This window comes from Chiloscyllium plagiosum, chromosome 25, assembly GCF_004010195.1.
Source record: "Chiloscyllium plagiosum isolate BGI_BamShark_2017 chromosome 25, ASM401019v2, whole genome shotgun sequence".
Classification (NCBI taxonomy): domain Eukaryota; kingdom Metazoa; phylum Chordata; class Chondrichthyes; order Orectolobiformes; family Hemiscylliidae; genus Chiloscyllium; species Chiloscyllium plagiosum.
In genome coordinates, this window is record NC_057734.1 from 10,705,272 (window position 1) to 10,721,156 (window position 15,885).

General features: G+C 44.4%; 1 protein-coding gene across 1 annotated transcript; it reads left to right on the plus strand.

Moving 5' to 3' along the window:
• The first annotated feature begins 313 nt into the window (after positions 1–313).
• cryba4 (crystallin, beta A4) lies at positions 314–15,389 on the plus strand. Its single transcript, XM_043715481.1, has 6 exons — positions 314–356; positions 3,708–3,774; positions 8,199–8,317; positions 10,607–10,748; positions 12,329–12,471; positions 15,146–15,389. Exons 2-6 carry the CDS (start codon positions 3,739–3,741, stop codon positions 15,291–15,293), a joined length of 588 nt encoding a protein of 195 aa, XP_043571416.1. The 5' UTR covers positions 314–356; positions 3,708–3,738; the 3' UTR covers positions 15,294–15,389.
• Positions 15,390–15,885: the final 496 nt, after the last annotated feature.

Below are 15,885 nucleotides of genomic sequence, written 5' to 3' on the forward strand. Positions count from 1 at the left end.
TGATCTGTGTAACTTTGGGCACAGCATCGGTTTCTGTGACTCACTGTTGGAGAGTTGCACTCTAGCTGTAGGTGCTGGGTAGTAAGTAGCTGGGTCAAAGGGTTAATGCTAAAGTTATTTTTACTGATGTGATGTGCTTGCAGTATTCTTCATGCATTCCTCTGTTAACTATAGATCATGACATTGCTCTACATTGTTGCGAACACAATAAACTCTTGATGAATCCCCTCCCCTGCTGCTGAGCCAGGGGTTTGATGAATACAGGTCTCTGCAATTGACTCTGCTTAAAGTGTGAGCTATAAAAACCCTGAGAGGAAACAACTTAGTATCAGAGCTGTGCGTTCTAGCTACAAAAGGTGAGTGTTGCCATGTTTGAGAAAATATGCTGTAGTTCATCAAATATCATATCCTGTACATCAAATCATGTACAGGATATGGGCCATCCTCTGTCGGAAGACCATAACAAAAAAATACTGGGGCAAAATAGTTGAAAGAGAGAAGGCCAGTGATAGGACCTAGTTAAATAACAATTATGACTCTGAAGAAGAGATTTTTGAGTTATTAACTAAACTTTAACCTTGATTCCACAGTTGAAGCTCAGTGACTAGTTCTGTTCTGTGTAGTACAGAGGCACTATGGAAAGTGCAAAAAAAAGATTTGCAAAGGATGATAACAAGGGATACAGTTATCTGAGGGAAAAAAAATCAACTGTACAGGCTCTTTTCTCCAGGACTGAGAAGGTTAGAGGGACGATCAGGTACAGGTGATTAGTGTGCAGTTCAGGGATTGATGGAGTAGATGTGTGAAAGATATTTCTATTTGTGGGTAAGTTCAAAACTGGGAAGGGGGGGTCATAAAATCTAACACAGTCATTAATAAAACAACACAGGCATGCAGGAAGAGCAGAGAGTTGGTAAGCTGTGGAAATTGTCACGACAGGGAGTAGTTCTGATGAGTAGTTTGGATGTATTTAAGGGGAAGTTCAATATTTTTAATGTGTGTGTTACATTCAGGGAGTCTGCGTTGCTATGGCAACTAGCACTTTTACATGTATGTTGTTGCCTCGAGCTACAGATACTGATAGCAAAGGCTCCAATTTCTCCCGATCCCACAGCTGACCAGAAACCTCTCCTGCTCTTCCTGCCTGTCCCCGGCCTGTCCTCGGCCTGTCCCTGGCCTGCACTGTAAGGATTCATGTTTTGCTGGATATTGATACTCAATTTGTCTGCCATGTCATGAAAAGACACAGTTTGTGGTCATCAAGTCCTGGGTGGTACTCAAACCCAGAGGTAGGAACTTTACCCACTGCTCCACAAGACCATCTAGATTTTAAAAAACCTACATGTGAGGAAAGGAATAGAAACAGAGTAACAAGAAGATTGTGCAGACGATAAACTTTGGTATGGACTTGTTAGGACCAATAGACTGTTTCCGTGCTGTGGAGCCTGTGTAATTTTATTTTCCTTTGGTGTTGGGAGCAGAGTGTAAAGTAACAAGGATCTTTAATTATAATTTTACAGAAAAACAGGAGTCGGCCATTCAGCCCCTCCAGCCTGGTCTGCCATTCTTGATCTGCCCCTTTGTTTCAACTTTTGTAGCAGCTCCTGATAGAGGAGCAACAAAATTGCAAAATCCTTGGGTTTTGGGTTCAGTGAGTAGGGATCAGTGTTCCTGCCTCTGGGTTTGAGTGCCACCCAGGACTCGATGACCACAATGTATGTCTTTATAACATGGCAGATAACTTGAGTATCAATACCCATCAAAACATGAATCCTGACAGCGCAGGCCGGGGACAGGGGACAGTAAGAGCAAGAGAGGTTCCTGTTAGCCGTGTGATCGGGACAGGGCCGTGTTTGTGGTGGGAGGGACCCAGGGGCACTGTGACTCTGGGTCGCCATTCCCAAATTAGAGCAGTAAATCCAACAGAGAATCACTATCGGGTAAGCAGAAGCTGACATTTAGGATGCTGTATAGCTGAGCACTAAAGTAACTGGTTAGTGGAGTCCAGGAGGCACAGTGCTCACGGTCTCTCCCCCATGGTTCCATACCTGCATCCTCATTCTCCTGGGTGAGACAGACAGACGTTTTGGTTCAACACTGTACCAAGTCCTGAGGGTCCGTAATGGGCCCTGCTCATCCTGTTCTGGAAATTACTAAATCTGCTGCCAACATTACCCACTCAGGCATTCCAGATCAGAATCACTGCTCTCCCTCACACAGGTTAGTACTGGCCCTGTACACAGCTTACATTGTGCCTTCAATCCTGAGAAGGTGGTAATGTCAAACCATGGCAGTGCTTCGTCCCAGAGTGCACTCTGATCAATGGGAATCAAAGGAAGACAGTTCTTGAGGGTAGGGTACGGTTGCACTGGCACTGGTGCCCAACGAGGACAAGCTTTACACTTGGATCTCTGCAATGAGAGCAGCATGTCATCTTCCAGCAAGGGTATTATGGCAGAATGGTTACTGGGAGAAAGTGAGGACTGTAGATGCTGAAGAGTCAGCATCAAAACATGTGGCGCTAGAAAAACGCAGCAGGTCAGGCAGCATCTGAAGAGCAGAGGAATCAACGTTTCGGGCATAAGTCCTTCATCAGGAATGTGAGGGGTCTGAGAGATAAATAGGAGGGTGGGAGTGGAGCTGAGGGGGGACAGGATATGTGGGATGGCGATAGATGGATGTGGGTGGGAGGTGATTGTGATAGGTCGATGGGAAGGGTGGAGAGGATAGGTGGGAAGGAAGATGGACTAGTAGGTCATTTCAAAAGGGCGGTGCCAAGTTGGAGGTTTGGATCTGGGATGAGGTGTGGGGGAGGAGAGATTTCGAAACTAGTGAAGTCAATGTCAATGCCATGTAGTTGAAAGGCCCTAAGGTGGAAGATGCTGCGTTCTTCCTTTAGATGTCGGATGGCGAGAGTTTAATGGTGTGTTTCAGGAGGGAGGTAACTACACTGAGGGAGTGCAGAGGAAGTTCGCCAGGATGATGCCTGGGTTGGAAACGATGGAGGGAGGTTGGATAGGCTTGAGTTGTTTCCAACAGAAGACTGAGGATCGATCTGATTGAGGTGTAGCAAATTATGAGGGGCGTGGACAGAGTGGATAAGGGGCAGCTGTTCCCCTTAGCTGGAGGGTTAGTCATGAAAGGACACAGGTTCAAGATGAGGGGCAGGAGTTTTAGGGAGGAGATGTGAGGAAAATTTTTTTATCCAGACGACAGTCTGGAATGCGCTGTCTGGGAGGGTGGTAGAGGCGAGTTGCCTCTCATCATTTAAAAAGGTTCCTGGATGAGCACTTGGAATGCCATAACATTTAAGGCTATGGGGCAAGTGTTCATAAATGGGATGAGGTTGAAGGTCAGGTGTTTCTCACGTGTTGATGCTGACTCGATGGGTTGAATGTCCTCTTCTGCAATTGGATGATATGATCTAATAAAATTGGTTAAATATTAGAAAATGAAACTTTTGAAAATGTATGGGAAAGCCCTTGCGAGTAAGTGCTAAATCACGATCCCCTTTCTGGAAAGTAACCTGCCACTCACTGCTGAGGCCCAGATGAAAAGAATGCCTGCTCTTGGCTCTTTATGATTGAATAACTCTTTCTCATAGCTTGTACAGGCCTACTGTTGTATATATCTGTGGAAAAGTGTGCTTTACAAGGCAGCAAACACCATCAAGTGCAGTCTTTAATCTCATTCTTTATTTGTTCCAGGACTAAGCCCTAAATATATTTAAAATTCAGGATGTCTCACTGTACCAAGCTCTCCAGTCACTGGAAGGTAAGGCAAAATGCACTGGGATGATGTTTGTTACTTTGACCCAGACATGATCTCTCGTATTGGAGCCTGTCCTGTTCTCATCTCCAGCTCAGGAAGATGCTTGTGTCAGTGGTCCTCAGACCACTGTGCAATCACATGTCCTGCAGTAACCCCAGTATATGCCCACCAGAGTCACAAAGCTGGCACCCCACAGCCACATCCATAAAACCCAAAGAGACACCCTTCAGGATATCAGTAGTCATGCAATGCAAAGCCCAATTAATGAACTGTGTGCAGGCATCGACCTTAGATTAAAGAATGAGAAGTGGATCACGGGTCAACAGGCAGGATGGAAGCTGTACCAATAGGCCACATATTCTGCCCGGGAGCTCTCCTGAAACCTGCACATGGTGACTTGGTCAGCCAGCCAGGCCACATATCCCACCCAGAAGCTCTCCTCAAACCTCTACATGGTGACTTGGTCAGCCAGCCAGGCCACATATCCCACCCAGGAGCGCTCCTCAAACCTCTACATGTTGACTTGGTCAGCCGGCCAGGCCATATACAAATCCTGGGAAGTCTCCTCAAACCTGCACATGGTGACTTGGTCAGCTGGCCCGGCAGCAAGGTGGCAATTGATCAATTACCCAGGGTCAAAATAAACAACCTTACAGTTGGCATGACTCTTCTGTTCAGGCTCAGATCCAGATTCACTGGGCACTACCCCCACCACCTGGCCGGGGAATGTTTCAGGAATTAGTCTGGGCAGTGGTTAGTCTATAACTGTCCTGATGAAGGGCTCCTGCCCGAAATGTCAATTTTCTTGCTCCTCGGATGCTGCCTGACCTGCTGTGCTTTTCCAGCACAACTCTAATCTTGCCTGAGGATCAGATGGGTAAGTGCACTGCCTCACAAGCCTCTGGTGCATGAGGCATAATTGTTTCAAACCCCTTACGCATTTCACATACACACTTAGGATTCAGGCCTACACCCACCTCAACCTTGCTCCACCTTCAGAATTAAAACAAGCAGATCTCAAATACATCTGTTCAAACCATTGTGTCCCTGAGCCACTTTCTGAGACACTATTGCTCAAAATCGGTTTTGTTCCTGTGTGGATAAGGTTATCCCTGTCAAGACCAGCATTTTCAGCTCCCGCATTCCAGACTGTCCTTGAGAAGTGATGGTAGTGTCTTTTTCAACACGTTCTGTTACAACATGCGTTCTGTCAACGTGAATTCTCTGTAACGCAATTGATGAGTTGGGGACTTTTACCAATAGGCCACATATTGGTAAAGTGCAAACTTTTAAAAGGTGTTGGATGTAAGCAATTACATGGCCAACATTTTAAACGCTGTTTGTAAAGCACGATTTTTCTTTAATGCAGGATTGCACAAGAACACAACCATCGCATTATGAAAGAACTGACTGTACTGCAATGTTTGAAATTTAGTATGCATTTATGTGCTTGTGTTTGCTTGTGCGTCATTGTGTGTGCGTATGTGCATGTGTGTGCGTGTATATGTGTGCATGTGTACGTGCGTGTGTGCATGCGTGTATGTGTGCGCGCACGTGCGTGTGTATGTGTGCATGTGTGTATGTGTGTGCGCGCGTGTGTGCATGTGTGTGCGCACGTGGGTGTGTATGTGCGCATGTGTATGTGTGTGCATGCGTGTGCATATGTGTGTGTCAATGTGTTGCCACAATGTGCGTGTGTGTCAATGTACTGCCACATTCACATCATTGCTACATTTAACAAGCCAGAACTAGCTTTGGCACATGGAAGAAACATGGAAAGGTCAGCTAGCTCAAAACCAAAAGGGCCCTAATCAAACTAAAAACAACAGGAGATGTTTGGAAATCTGCCAACTTTAACCATGAGGCTGCATCGTGACAAGTATGAAGGGAAATGGAGAAAACATACCTGTTTGTGCATTGTCTGAAAGGGCAGTTTCAGTTGGTAGCCAAATTTAGACCAAAGGAAGGTATTGCTGTTTTCAACTCCCTGCCCTGCAGTAGCTCTAGCCCGTCCAGAAGTCTGCTAAATAGCGGCCACATAATGATATGTAATTGCAGTGAGCAGGCAGTCAGAGGTAAATAATATGCTGCGAAGAAATTAAATTGCTCGAAGTAACTAAACCTAATTATATGTCACAGTCCTAATGGGCTTTTACTTGGAGTATGTTTTCTGTGTTGGTTTTTTTCCATACCTTGCAATCACAAAAATCCTTAAATAACATTTTAAAATTCTTTTGACGGCTTTCATTAATTTGATGATGTATGATGCAATGGTCCTGCTGGGGTTTCTATGTGAATTTATCTGAGGCCTACAGTTACCATGGCAATTTTCTTAACTGATCTTTTTGTCTAATTTTCATGCTGGTACCCAATATAAACCATCTGTCATTCGGAGTATTCATTTCTATTTACAGTTTGTTAAGCTGCTCTAAACACTGGGCAAGGCACCCATGATGACTTATTTCCCTTTATTTACTCATGGGATGTGGGCTTTGCTGACTGGGCATCATTTATTGACTGTCTGTAGCTGCTGAGCTGCTTGATAGGCTATTTCAGAAGGCAACTGAGAGCCAACCGCATTGCTGTGGATCTGGAATCACATGTAGGCCAGACCAGGTGAGTATGATAGATTTCCTTCCCACAAGGACATTAGGGATCCAGATGGGTTTTTCCCGACAATCTGCAATGGTTTCATGGTCATGATTGATTCAGCTTTTATTTAAATTGAATTCATCTGTCAAGGCAGGATTTGAACTCAGAACACTGACTGAGTTTCTGGATTTAATATACTAACAGTAAAACCACGAGGCCATCACCTTTAACCAGCAAGGTTTTACAGGTGAAAGGCCAGCAGTACATGTTAATAAACTAGGTCTTCCAGTCCTTGATGACGTTTGTGTTAGCATGGATCTCACGAAGGTTACAAGTTGTGTGAAACCACCGCAGTGCAACCTCCTACTAACAGTAAGCTATCCAGAGCACCTCTAAGGTTTCCCTTTCAAAAATAAGCCTACAGTCGCATAGTGTCCTGCACAATTTTTTAAAATGTCTTTAATTCTCACATGGGTGCCATTGACTGTGCCAGCATTTACTGTCTGTCCCTAATTGCCCTTGTGAAGGAGGTAGAGAGCTGCCAGCAGTCTTCAGGCTGTAGCACACCCTCAGGGAAGCGGTTGGAGAGTTTTGACCCAGCGCCCCTGAGGGAGCAGTATTTCATTCTGATATAGGAGGGAGACTTGCAGCTGATGCTGTCCCTTGTCCCAGTAGGTGATGGAGATCAAGGTTTAAAAGTTGCTGTTGAGGAGGCTTAGTGAGTTCCTTATATTTCGAACGTGGCTTATTGTAGATTTAATATTACAATACACCTCACTGTAAGGGATGGCATGGTAGCTCAGTGGTTAGCACTGTTGCCTTACAGCACAAGGGACTTGAGTTCAATTCCACCCTTGGGTGACTTATGGATGTTGTTGCCTATTCTCCCCATGTCTGCGTGGGTTTTCTCCGGGTGCTCTGGTTTCCTGCCACAGTCTGAAGATGTGCAGGTTAGATGGATTGGCCATGCTAAATTGCCCATAGTGTCCAGGAATGTGTAGGTTAGGTGAGTTAGCTATGGGAAATTAGTCAAAAAGTGTGGTGCTGGAACAGCACAGCAAGTCAGGCAGCATCCCTCAGGCAGAATTTGGGCATAAGCCCCTCATCAGGAATGAGCTCATGCCCAAAACATCAACCCTGACTCTTCAGCATCTGCAGTCTGCACTTTCTGGGAAATGCATGGTGACAGGGATATGATAGGGGGTTGGATCTGGGTGGAGTGCTCTTTGGAACATTGGTGTGGATTTGATGGGGCCAAGTACCTGCTTCCACACTGTAGAGGTTCTTTGTAACTCAAAATAGCACTGGATTGTGATGACAAAACACTTCTCACTGTATCTTTCGAGATATATGTGACAATAAAATTGTTCAATCCTTCATTCATCCACATATGGCCTCACGTTTGGTCAGAGGTGAGGCTTAAATGAGGAACACAAGGTAATTAGGTAGAGGGGTGTAGGGAGGGAATTCCAGAGGTTAGGTCTGAAGCAACTGAAAGACAGCCAACAGTGGTGGAGCAGTTAAAATTGGGAATGCCCAATAGGCTTGATTTAGAGGGAGGACAGGGAGAGTTAGGGGCTTAATGTACCACAATTGATGTATTACTGGCTTCAGAGCTATATCAAGCCTGTATTTCAGCCAGAACTTGCAGCAGATGGGAATTGTTGTGAAATATAGAGGCTTCCTGCAGAGCTTGCTGTTTATTTCTACTGGGTTTTGACAACTTTGCTCCCAAATGAAGGTGCATATTTTGTCCAGTCAAATCTACGCTTAATTCCAGTATAATGAAATTCACAATCTAACCGTCTTTGTCCCCCTCGCCCGCTCTCCTGCAGATCATTGTCTGGGATGAGGAGTTCTTCCAGGGCCGTCGACATGAATTCACGGCGGAATGTCGCAACATGATGGAGTTTGGATTTGAAACTGTGCGGTCCATGAAGGTGGAAAGTGGAGCGTGAGTATCTGGATCGGAAACAGCGTGAGAGATTATACCACAGTGAGGTGCCACAGAAAGGAACAATGCTGTTTAAACTCGACGCCCTGTCAGTGTATCTAACGTTAACTAGTGTTTCACTCCTCAAAGTCAGCATCTCTCTCTGAGATCTTACACTACACATAGAATATGCTGAAGAGATCTACAGGTAGATCCATATGACATTAACCTTTATGTTCCCTTTATTCTAATAATCCATTGGACTTAGAATAAAAACAGAAAATCAGCAGGTCTGGCAGCACCAGTCGAGAGAGAAGCAAAGTTAATGTTTCAAATCGAATGTCACAGAATCACTGAAGTGTTACATGTAAGAGGAGGTCATTCAGCCTTTCGAGTCTATACTGGCTCTTCAAATGAGCATCATCACATACTGTTAACTTCCTACTTTCACCCCATATCCTTACAGAGGGACAGGTAGTGGTGAGGAGGCAGGGAGGCTGCAGATGGATTTGAACAGGCTGGGAGAGTGGGCAAAGGAGCGGCAGATGGAATGCAAAGTGGGAAACTGTGAGATTATGCACTTTGATAAGAAGATTAGAGGCGTAGGTTATTTTATAAAAGGATAAAGGCTTCAGAAATCTGAAGCATAAAGGGACTTAGGAGTCCTTGTACAGGATCCTCTTAGAGTTAACATGCACATTCAGTTGGCAGTTAGGAAGGCAAATGCAAATGGTCGCCTTCATTTCAAGAGGGCTAGAATCCAAGAGCAGAAGTCTACTGCTGAGGCTGTATAAGGCTCTGGTCAGACTGCGTTTGGAATATTGTGAGCAGTTTCAGTCCTGTATCTAAGGAAAGATGTGGTGTTGGTGGAGGGGGTCTGAAGGAGGTTTCAAACAATGATCCTGGGAATGAAGGGCTTGTTATAGGAGGAGCAGATGATGATTCTGGGTCTGTACTCAGTGGAGTTTAGAAGGATGAGGAGAGATCTGATAGAAACTTTTCGAATACTGAGAGGCCTGAATATAGTGGACATGGAGAAGATGTTTCCAATAGTATGAGGGATGAGGTGCTGAGGGTGCAGCCTCAGAGTAAAGAGAAAGAATTTCTTCAGAGAGAGCATGATAAACCTATGGAATTCATTGCTGCAGAAGGCTGTGAATGTCAAGTCATTGAGTGTATTTAAGATAGAGATAGATAAGCACTTATTGGTAAGAGAATCAAGGATTATGGGGAGAAGGCAGGAGAATGGGGTTGAGAAACATATCAGCCATGATCGAATGGGGGACTCAATGAGCTGAATGATGTAATTATGCTTCTGTATGATCTTATGACATTATTTCTGTCTAAATAATCACCCCATACTCTGTTAATGCCTCAACTGAATATGCCTCCACCAAACTTCCAGGCAGTTCATTTCATACTATCTCCTTTTGCAAATCACTCTAAAATCTGGGCCCTCTCTTTCTCGATCCGTTTATAAGGGGGAATAGCTTCTTGCTTTCTACTATAGCCTCCTCATGATTTTGAAAACCTCTGTTAGGTCTCCACTTAGTCTTCTTCTCTCTGAGGGGAACAGTCGCTATGTGCCTTCTGCAAGGAAGTCAATGGTACCTGGAGAAAGAGAGATTGAGTAACAGCAAGTCCTGACGAGCTAAAGAATCATTCCAATAAACCTTTTGGACAGGGGGCACTGAGCTGCAATCCCTGTTTTTCCCTTCACCCATAACACCACGTTCTTTTGTCTGTATGTGTGTGGAAGGGGTTTTAAAAGATGCTAACCAGTTGAGTTATATGTTGACAGCTCATAATTGTTTAACTGTCGCTAGAATCTATTTACTTGTAACAAATAGTAATTCTTGTTATGTGCTCTGTCAATCTGGGTCTAAAATACAGGAAAAGTGAGGAATTCTTGGATACTTTGATAAAAATCTTTAATGTTTGTGAGGACTCTTGAAATAGAGGAGTTCGATTTTCAGCACACTACACTAATGAAATGTGACAAGATAAACAAGTGGAAATGAACAGGAATGGTGAAGGGCAATGTATCTGGATTTCAGAAGAATCGTGGATGGAAGGCTAGGGTTTTATGGTGCTTAAACGATGCAGATCAATATCCCACATTCAGGACATCAGTCATATAGAACCGGTTAATCAAGACTCCCACCATTCCTCATATCGGAGCCTTTCTTCATGTCAAAGACAAATGCAGAGCCTTGAAGGATAATCAAACCTGTTTTGAAAGGGACTCTGAAATGTGTGCTAGTGAGGCTTACTGGGGATTGTTCTGACCTCCTTGTATTTTGTCTGTAGCTGGGTGGGTTACGAACATGCGGCCTACCAGGGGCAGCAGTTTGTCCTGGAGAGAGGGCAGTACCCACGCTGGGACAGCTGGAGTGGCAGCAACTCCTATCACATCGAGAGACTGACCTCCTTCCGACCTATCGCCTGTGCTGTAAGTATCCCGGTGCACACAATGTGCTCAAGTCAAACCTCCGACTTCTTAAGCAGTTCTGAGCACACGTAGATGATTAGACACCCAGAGAATCTAAAATCCACCATCACAAGCAGTGGGTGAGGCGAATAGCAAAGATATCTTTCAGAGGAAGCAAAATCCACACAAATGAGAAGGGATGTGTAAAATGTGTTGGTGGGTTTGGTTAGGCAGCTGCTTCATGTTATTCACAGATACATTTACAAGGCAGAGGTTAAATGCCAAATACAGTCATAGAGATTCACAACACAGAAACAGACCCTTCAGTCCAACTCGTTCATGCTGACCAGATATCCTAAATTACACGCACCACTCTCTATGTGAAAATGTTGCCCCTTAGGTTCCTTTAAATTTTTCCCCTCTCACCCTAACCCTTTGCCCTCTAGTTCTGGACTCCCCCGCCCCAGGGAAAAGACCTTGTCCATTTATCCTATCCATGCCCCTCATGATTTTATAAACATCAGTAAGGTCACCCCTCCGCCTCCAATGCTCCAGGGAAAACAGCCCCAGCTTATTCAGCCTCTCCCTATAGCTCAAACTTTCCAACTCTGGCAACATCCTTGTAGATCTTTTCTGAACCCCTTCAAGTTTCACAACATCCTTCCAATAGGAAGGAGACCAGAATTGCACACAATATTCCAAAAGTGGTCTAACCAATGTCCTGTACAGCCACAATATGACCTCCCAACTCCTATTCTCATTGTTCTGACTACTATAGGAAAGCATACCAAACATCTTCATCTTTATCCTATCTGCTGCAACTCCACTTTTAAGGAACTATGAACCTGCACTCCAAGGTCTCTTTGTTCAGCAACACTCCCCATGATCTTACCATTAAGTGTATAAGTCCTGCTAAGATTTGCTTTTCCAAAATGCAGTACCTCATATTTATCTGAATTAAACTCAATCTGCCACTCTCTAGCCCATTGGCCCACCTGATCAAGACCTTGTTGTACTCTGAAGTAACCTTCTTCACTGTCTACTACACCTCCAATTTTGATGTCATCTGCAAACTTACTAACTATACCTCTTATGTTCGCATTCAAATCATTTGTATAAATGACAAAAAGCAGTGGACCGAGGACCGATCCTTGTGGCACTCCACTGGTCACAGGCCTCCAGTCTGCAAGGCAGCATTGCACCACCAGATTGATCATAAAAGCTGGAAACGTGTATCACTAGTGGGGAAACGTTTAACTGTGGGAGATCATTACAGAATAAGGGGCCACTCATTTAAGGCAAAGGAATTTCACCTCCCAAGGGTAGTGCATGTCTGCAATTGTCTAGCCAAGAGAATGCGGAGGTGAGATCACCAGAAGTGTTTGAAGAGGAAGAAGACAGCTCTTTGAAATATCGAGGAATTGAGGGCAATGAATAAATGATATGGAAACGGGAGTTGAGATTAGCGCAGATCAGTCATGATATGATAGAATGGCAGCTGAGGTTTGAAGGGCTGAATGGCCTACTCCTGGTCCTATTGCTGATGTCTTTATGATAACAAAGTGTTACACAAATAAGTTGTTATGACTTGCTTCTCACAGAACCACCGTGAATGTCGGATGTCCATGTTTGAGAGGGAGAACTTCCTGGGCAGGAAGGGTGAGCTGTCCGATGACTATCCCTCTCTACAAGCCATGGGCTGGTGCAACAACGAAGTTGGATCCTTCCGAATCCACTCCGGCGCGTAAGTGTTTCCAACAACCACATGAGACAACTCATTCTCCCCAATATCTAGTCAGCTTACTGACCCTCCCCTAGATACAGCTATAATCATAATGCCCCTATAGCCTGGGGGGCTGCATTTCACCACGATCTTCATGATTCCAATATCAGGAACAAACAGGGGTCCCAAGTCCACACATTCTGGCTCTGAGCTCAGGGCTATTCCTGGAGATTATCCCCTAACTATCTGCAGCTTACTACCACCTTCTCCAGGGAAGTTAGGGATGGGCACTAAATGCTGGTTCAGCCAGTGACATCCCGTGAATTAACTTTACAAAAAAAACTGCCTCTGAGATTTCATGCAATTAAGGATGGTGGACAGGGTGTGGCTGCTGCTTCTCAATCAAGAGACTGGCAGCTCTGAAGCCCTGACACCTCTACCAGGAGAGACCGGCATTGTTGTGGCAAGTGAGAAGCAGGTTCCTCAATGCGGACATTGCTTGGCAAGGTTAGTCTAAGTAACAGGGTCTAAGCAGCTGCTCCAGTGTGGCATCCGGAGCATCCTTGACTGACTGTGGCCCCCTATTGTTAGGGCGTGGAATGTGCAGCAATGCGCCCCCTTCCCCCCCTACACACACACACTTCTGGGCAAGGCAGAATGGCTGTCTCTGTAAATGTGACTGCTCCTCACAGGATGATGCGTTCAGAAATCCACTGCCTGACAAAGAGATAGGCAACGAATCCACATAAAAGCCCATCACTAGGAAACGTTCTCAATGACAGGATGCCATTAGGAAATTATCCTAACACTGCTGTACACCACTTTCCCAGCCCAGTCCACCTTCTAGCCCACTGGACAGGAGTTTAAAAAACCTTCCTTTCCCATTACTCCTTTCACCTCCTTGTATAGAGATGTTCTAAATTCTTGACCACATGATGACAGAATCTTATCACCTAGGAGGACAGCCCATTGTGCTTTCAAAAGGAAATTTCCAGTTGACACCAGTTTCCTGTTCTCACCCCACAGCATTGTCTTTGCACTAAAATACATATCCAATTACGCACCCCACAATATGGATTTACAAAACCGTCAATAATCTGTTTGTTCTTTCAATGCTAGAATTTTAATGCAACCTACATTATGCTTGTGAGTCTTCTCACAGCTGTTTAGCAAGAGGGTGTGAATATTCCCTCCCTGGATCCCAGTGGGCAGGAGGTCACAGTTCAAACTGCGCACACTTTAACAAAGTGTAATAATCTCACTGAGGAAAGCTAGCTGCTCTGAAAATAGAAATCTTACACTGGGACAAAAGCAAGAGATCACTGTTGGATTTTTTAGGCCAAGTAGCAAGACCTTTAATCAACTCACTTTGCAGCCCACAAAGCTTCTTTTGAGTCTTTAGGACTTTCAACCTTAACCTAGTCAGCACGAGAAATGCAACTGACAAGCTTAACATTCTCAGCAGTTAGAACTCTGCCGTGATTGATGCACAAGAGATCACTTTTTGACCCAAAATAATGAACATTAAATGGAGTTCATTTTATCACTATGACGCAAATTAGAGTATTAGATGTTAGCGGGTTAGTACATCATCCTTTCATCATTGTGACTGGAATTCAAATGTAGTGCGTTCCCAGTAACAGTCTGTGGCAGTCTACACAATGTACCTTGGATTGTACATTGACAACAGCGATGAGACTGACAGGGAAAATCAGACTGCAACTCCTGAGATCCACACATTCACAGTAAAAGGCTAAAAATCACACAACACCAGGTTCTAGTCCAACAGCTTTAATTGGAAGCACTAGCCTTCAGAGTGCTGCTCCTTCATCAGGTGCTCTGAAAGCTAGTGCTTCCAATTAAACCTGTTGGACTATAACCTGATATTGTGTGATTTTTAACTTTTACACCCCAGTCCAACACCGGCATCTCCGAATCATGACAGTAAAAGGCAGCATTCTGGAAGTCACGGTTGCAGATACTTTGTCTCCAAAGGGTATGTTGTAGCAAGCCTTGCTGAGAGAGCCATCAAGGAAATCAATGCACTTACATGAACTTGCACAACTGAAGACACTAAAAACGTTTGGGCTTACGTAATCATGACTAGATGAATTTTTAAAGGTGTGATAAGGGATAAGTACTAACAATCTTTCTGGACCTGAAATTCTAATTTTACAAATGTAAAGTCTGATTCCTTCAGGCATTAATTACACTTAGTGATTTTGGAAAGAATGAAACTTTAAAAAAAACTTTTATTTTGTCTTGTCTTGAATCTTATCTCTCTTTTAATCTTATCTTTCTCATCTTTTGCCCCTCAACATTTAGCCTGGTTCCGTGCATGGTTCAAATTTAATTTACTGTTTAATGGCTGACTGATGATTCTTCTTGATATTGTTAAAGAGCTCAGATACTACCCCATGTAGAGGGTGCCACACCAGACCAGCTGCTAGATTAGAGCCAGTCTCCACTCTCTCACCCACAAAGCCTTTGAGGACAGCTGCCAATAGAGTGAAAAAGGGCTGGCCTTTCACATTGAGGGGAAAAGCCCAGCTGTTACCCTGCTCAAGAAGTGCAAGGTGTAACAGGTATCAAACAATGGTTCAGCTTGTACCTTATCTAAGTAAGTAACATGACAGTAACTGACCCAGTGAAATTCAATTTGATTGTCTCCCCTCCCCACTCTCTACCCCCACAGATGGGTATGCTACCAATATCCAGGTTACCGCGGCTACCAATTCATCATGGAATGTGACCGTCACGGCGGAGAGTACAAACACTGGAGAGAGTGGGGCTCCCACGCGCAGACATTCCAGATTCAGTCCATCCGTAGAATCCAGCAGTAAAATGAACCCTGATGGCTGTATCCCCACAGTCTTGTTTTAACCTTTGAAACAACAGAGAAATTACAAAAAGAAATAAAATTTCCTTCTTTGTTAAAATGCACTTGTTTGGTTTCATTAGTGTCTGAACAGGGAATGGTGTGAAAGTAGTCTTGCCACCAAGCGAGACCAGTCTTCAGACTCTGACCCTGGTCATTTTAAATTGAAGTTCTGAAGAGTAAGCAATGCTGACAGGAGACCGTTACTGTGCTAAGTCGCTTACAATTGGTGATCCTGTCTCCGGCCCTACTTTTATATAACAGGGCAATTTGTCATTTCTTTACATACACACTCCAAGCTCAACGCCATCCAGGCTAAAGCATCACACCATATCACTCAAGTATTCAATTCTCTGAACCATTACCTTGTACTACACAAACAACATTGAATTACTGAGAAATGTCTTGGTTGTTGGAGTATGTAATTTGCATGTCATCAACAAGGCCAGAGTTAACTGATTGGCACTCCAATCACCAGCTTAAACATTCACTCCCTCCACCCCAATGGCAGCAGCGTGTACCATCTGTAAGATGGACTGCAGCGACTCACCAAGGCT

Bases quoted from the DNA above. Each gene is read 5' to 3' on its own strand.
- cryba4 (XM_043715481.1), top strand. From the start codon at position 3,739: ATGTCTCACTGTACCAAGCTCTCCAGTCACTGGAAG. The intron at 3,775-8,198 runs GTAAGGCAAAAT...GCTCTCCTGCAG, and splicing joins AGCTCTCCAGTCACTGGAAG to ATCATTGTCTGGGATGAGGA. The intron at 8,318-10,606 runs GTGAGTATCTGG...TTTTGTCTGTAG, and splicing joins ATGAAGGTGGAAAGTGGAGC to CTGGGTGGGTTACGAACATG.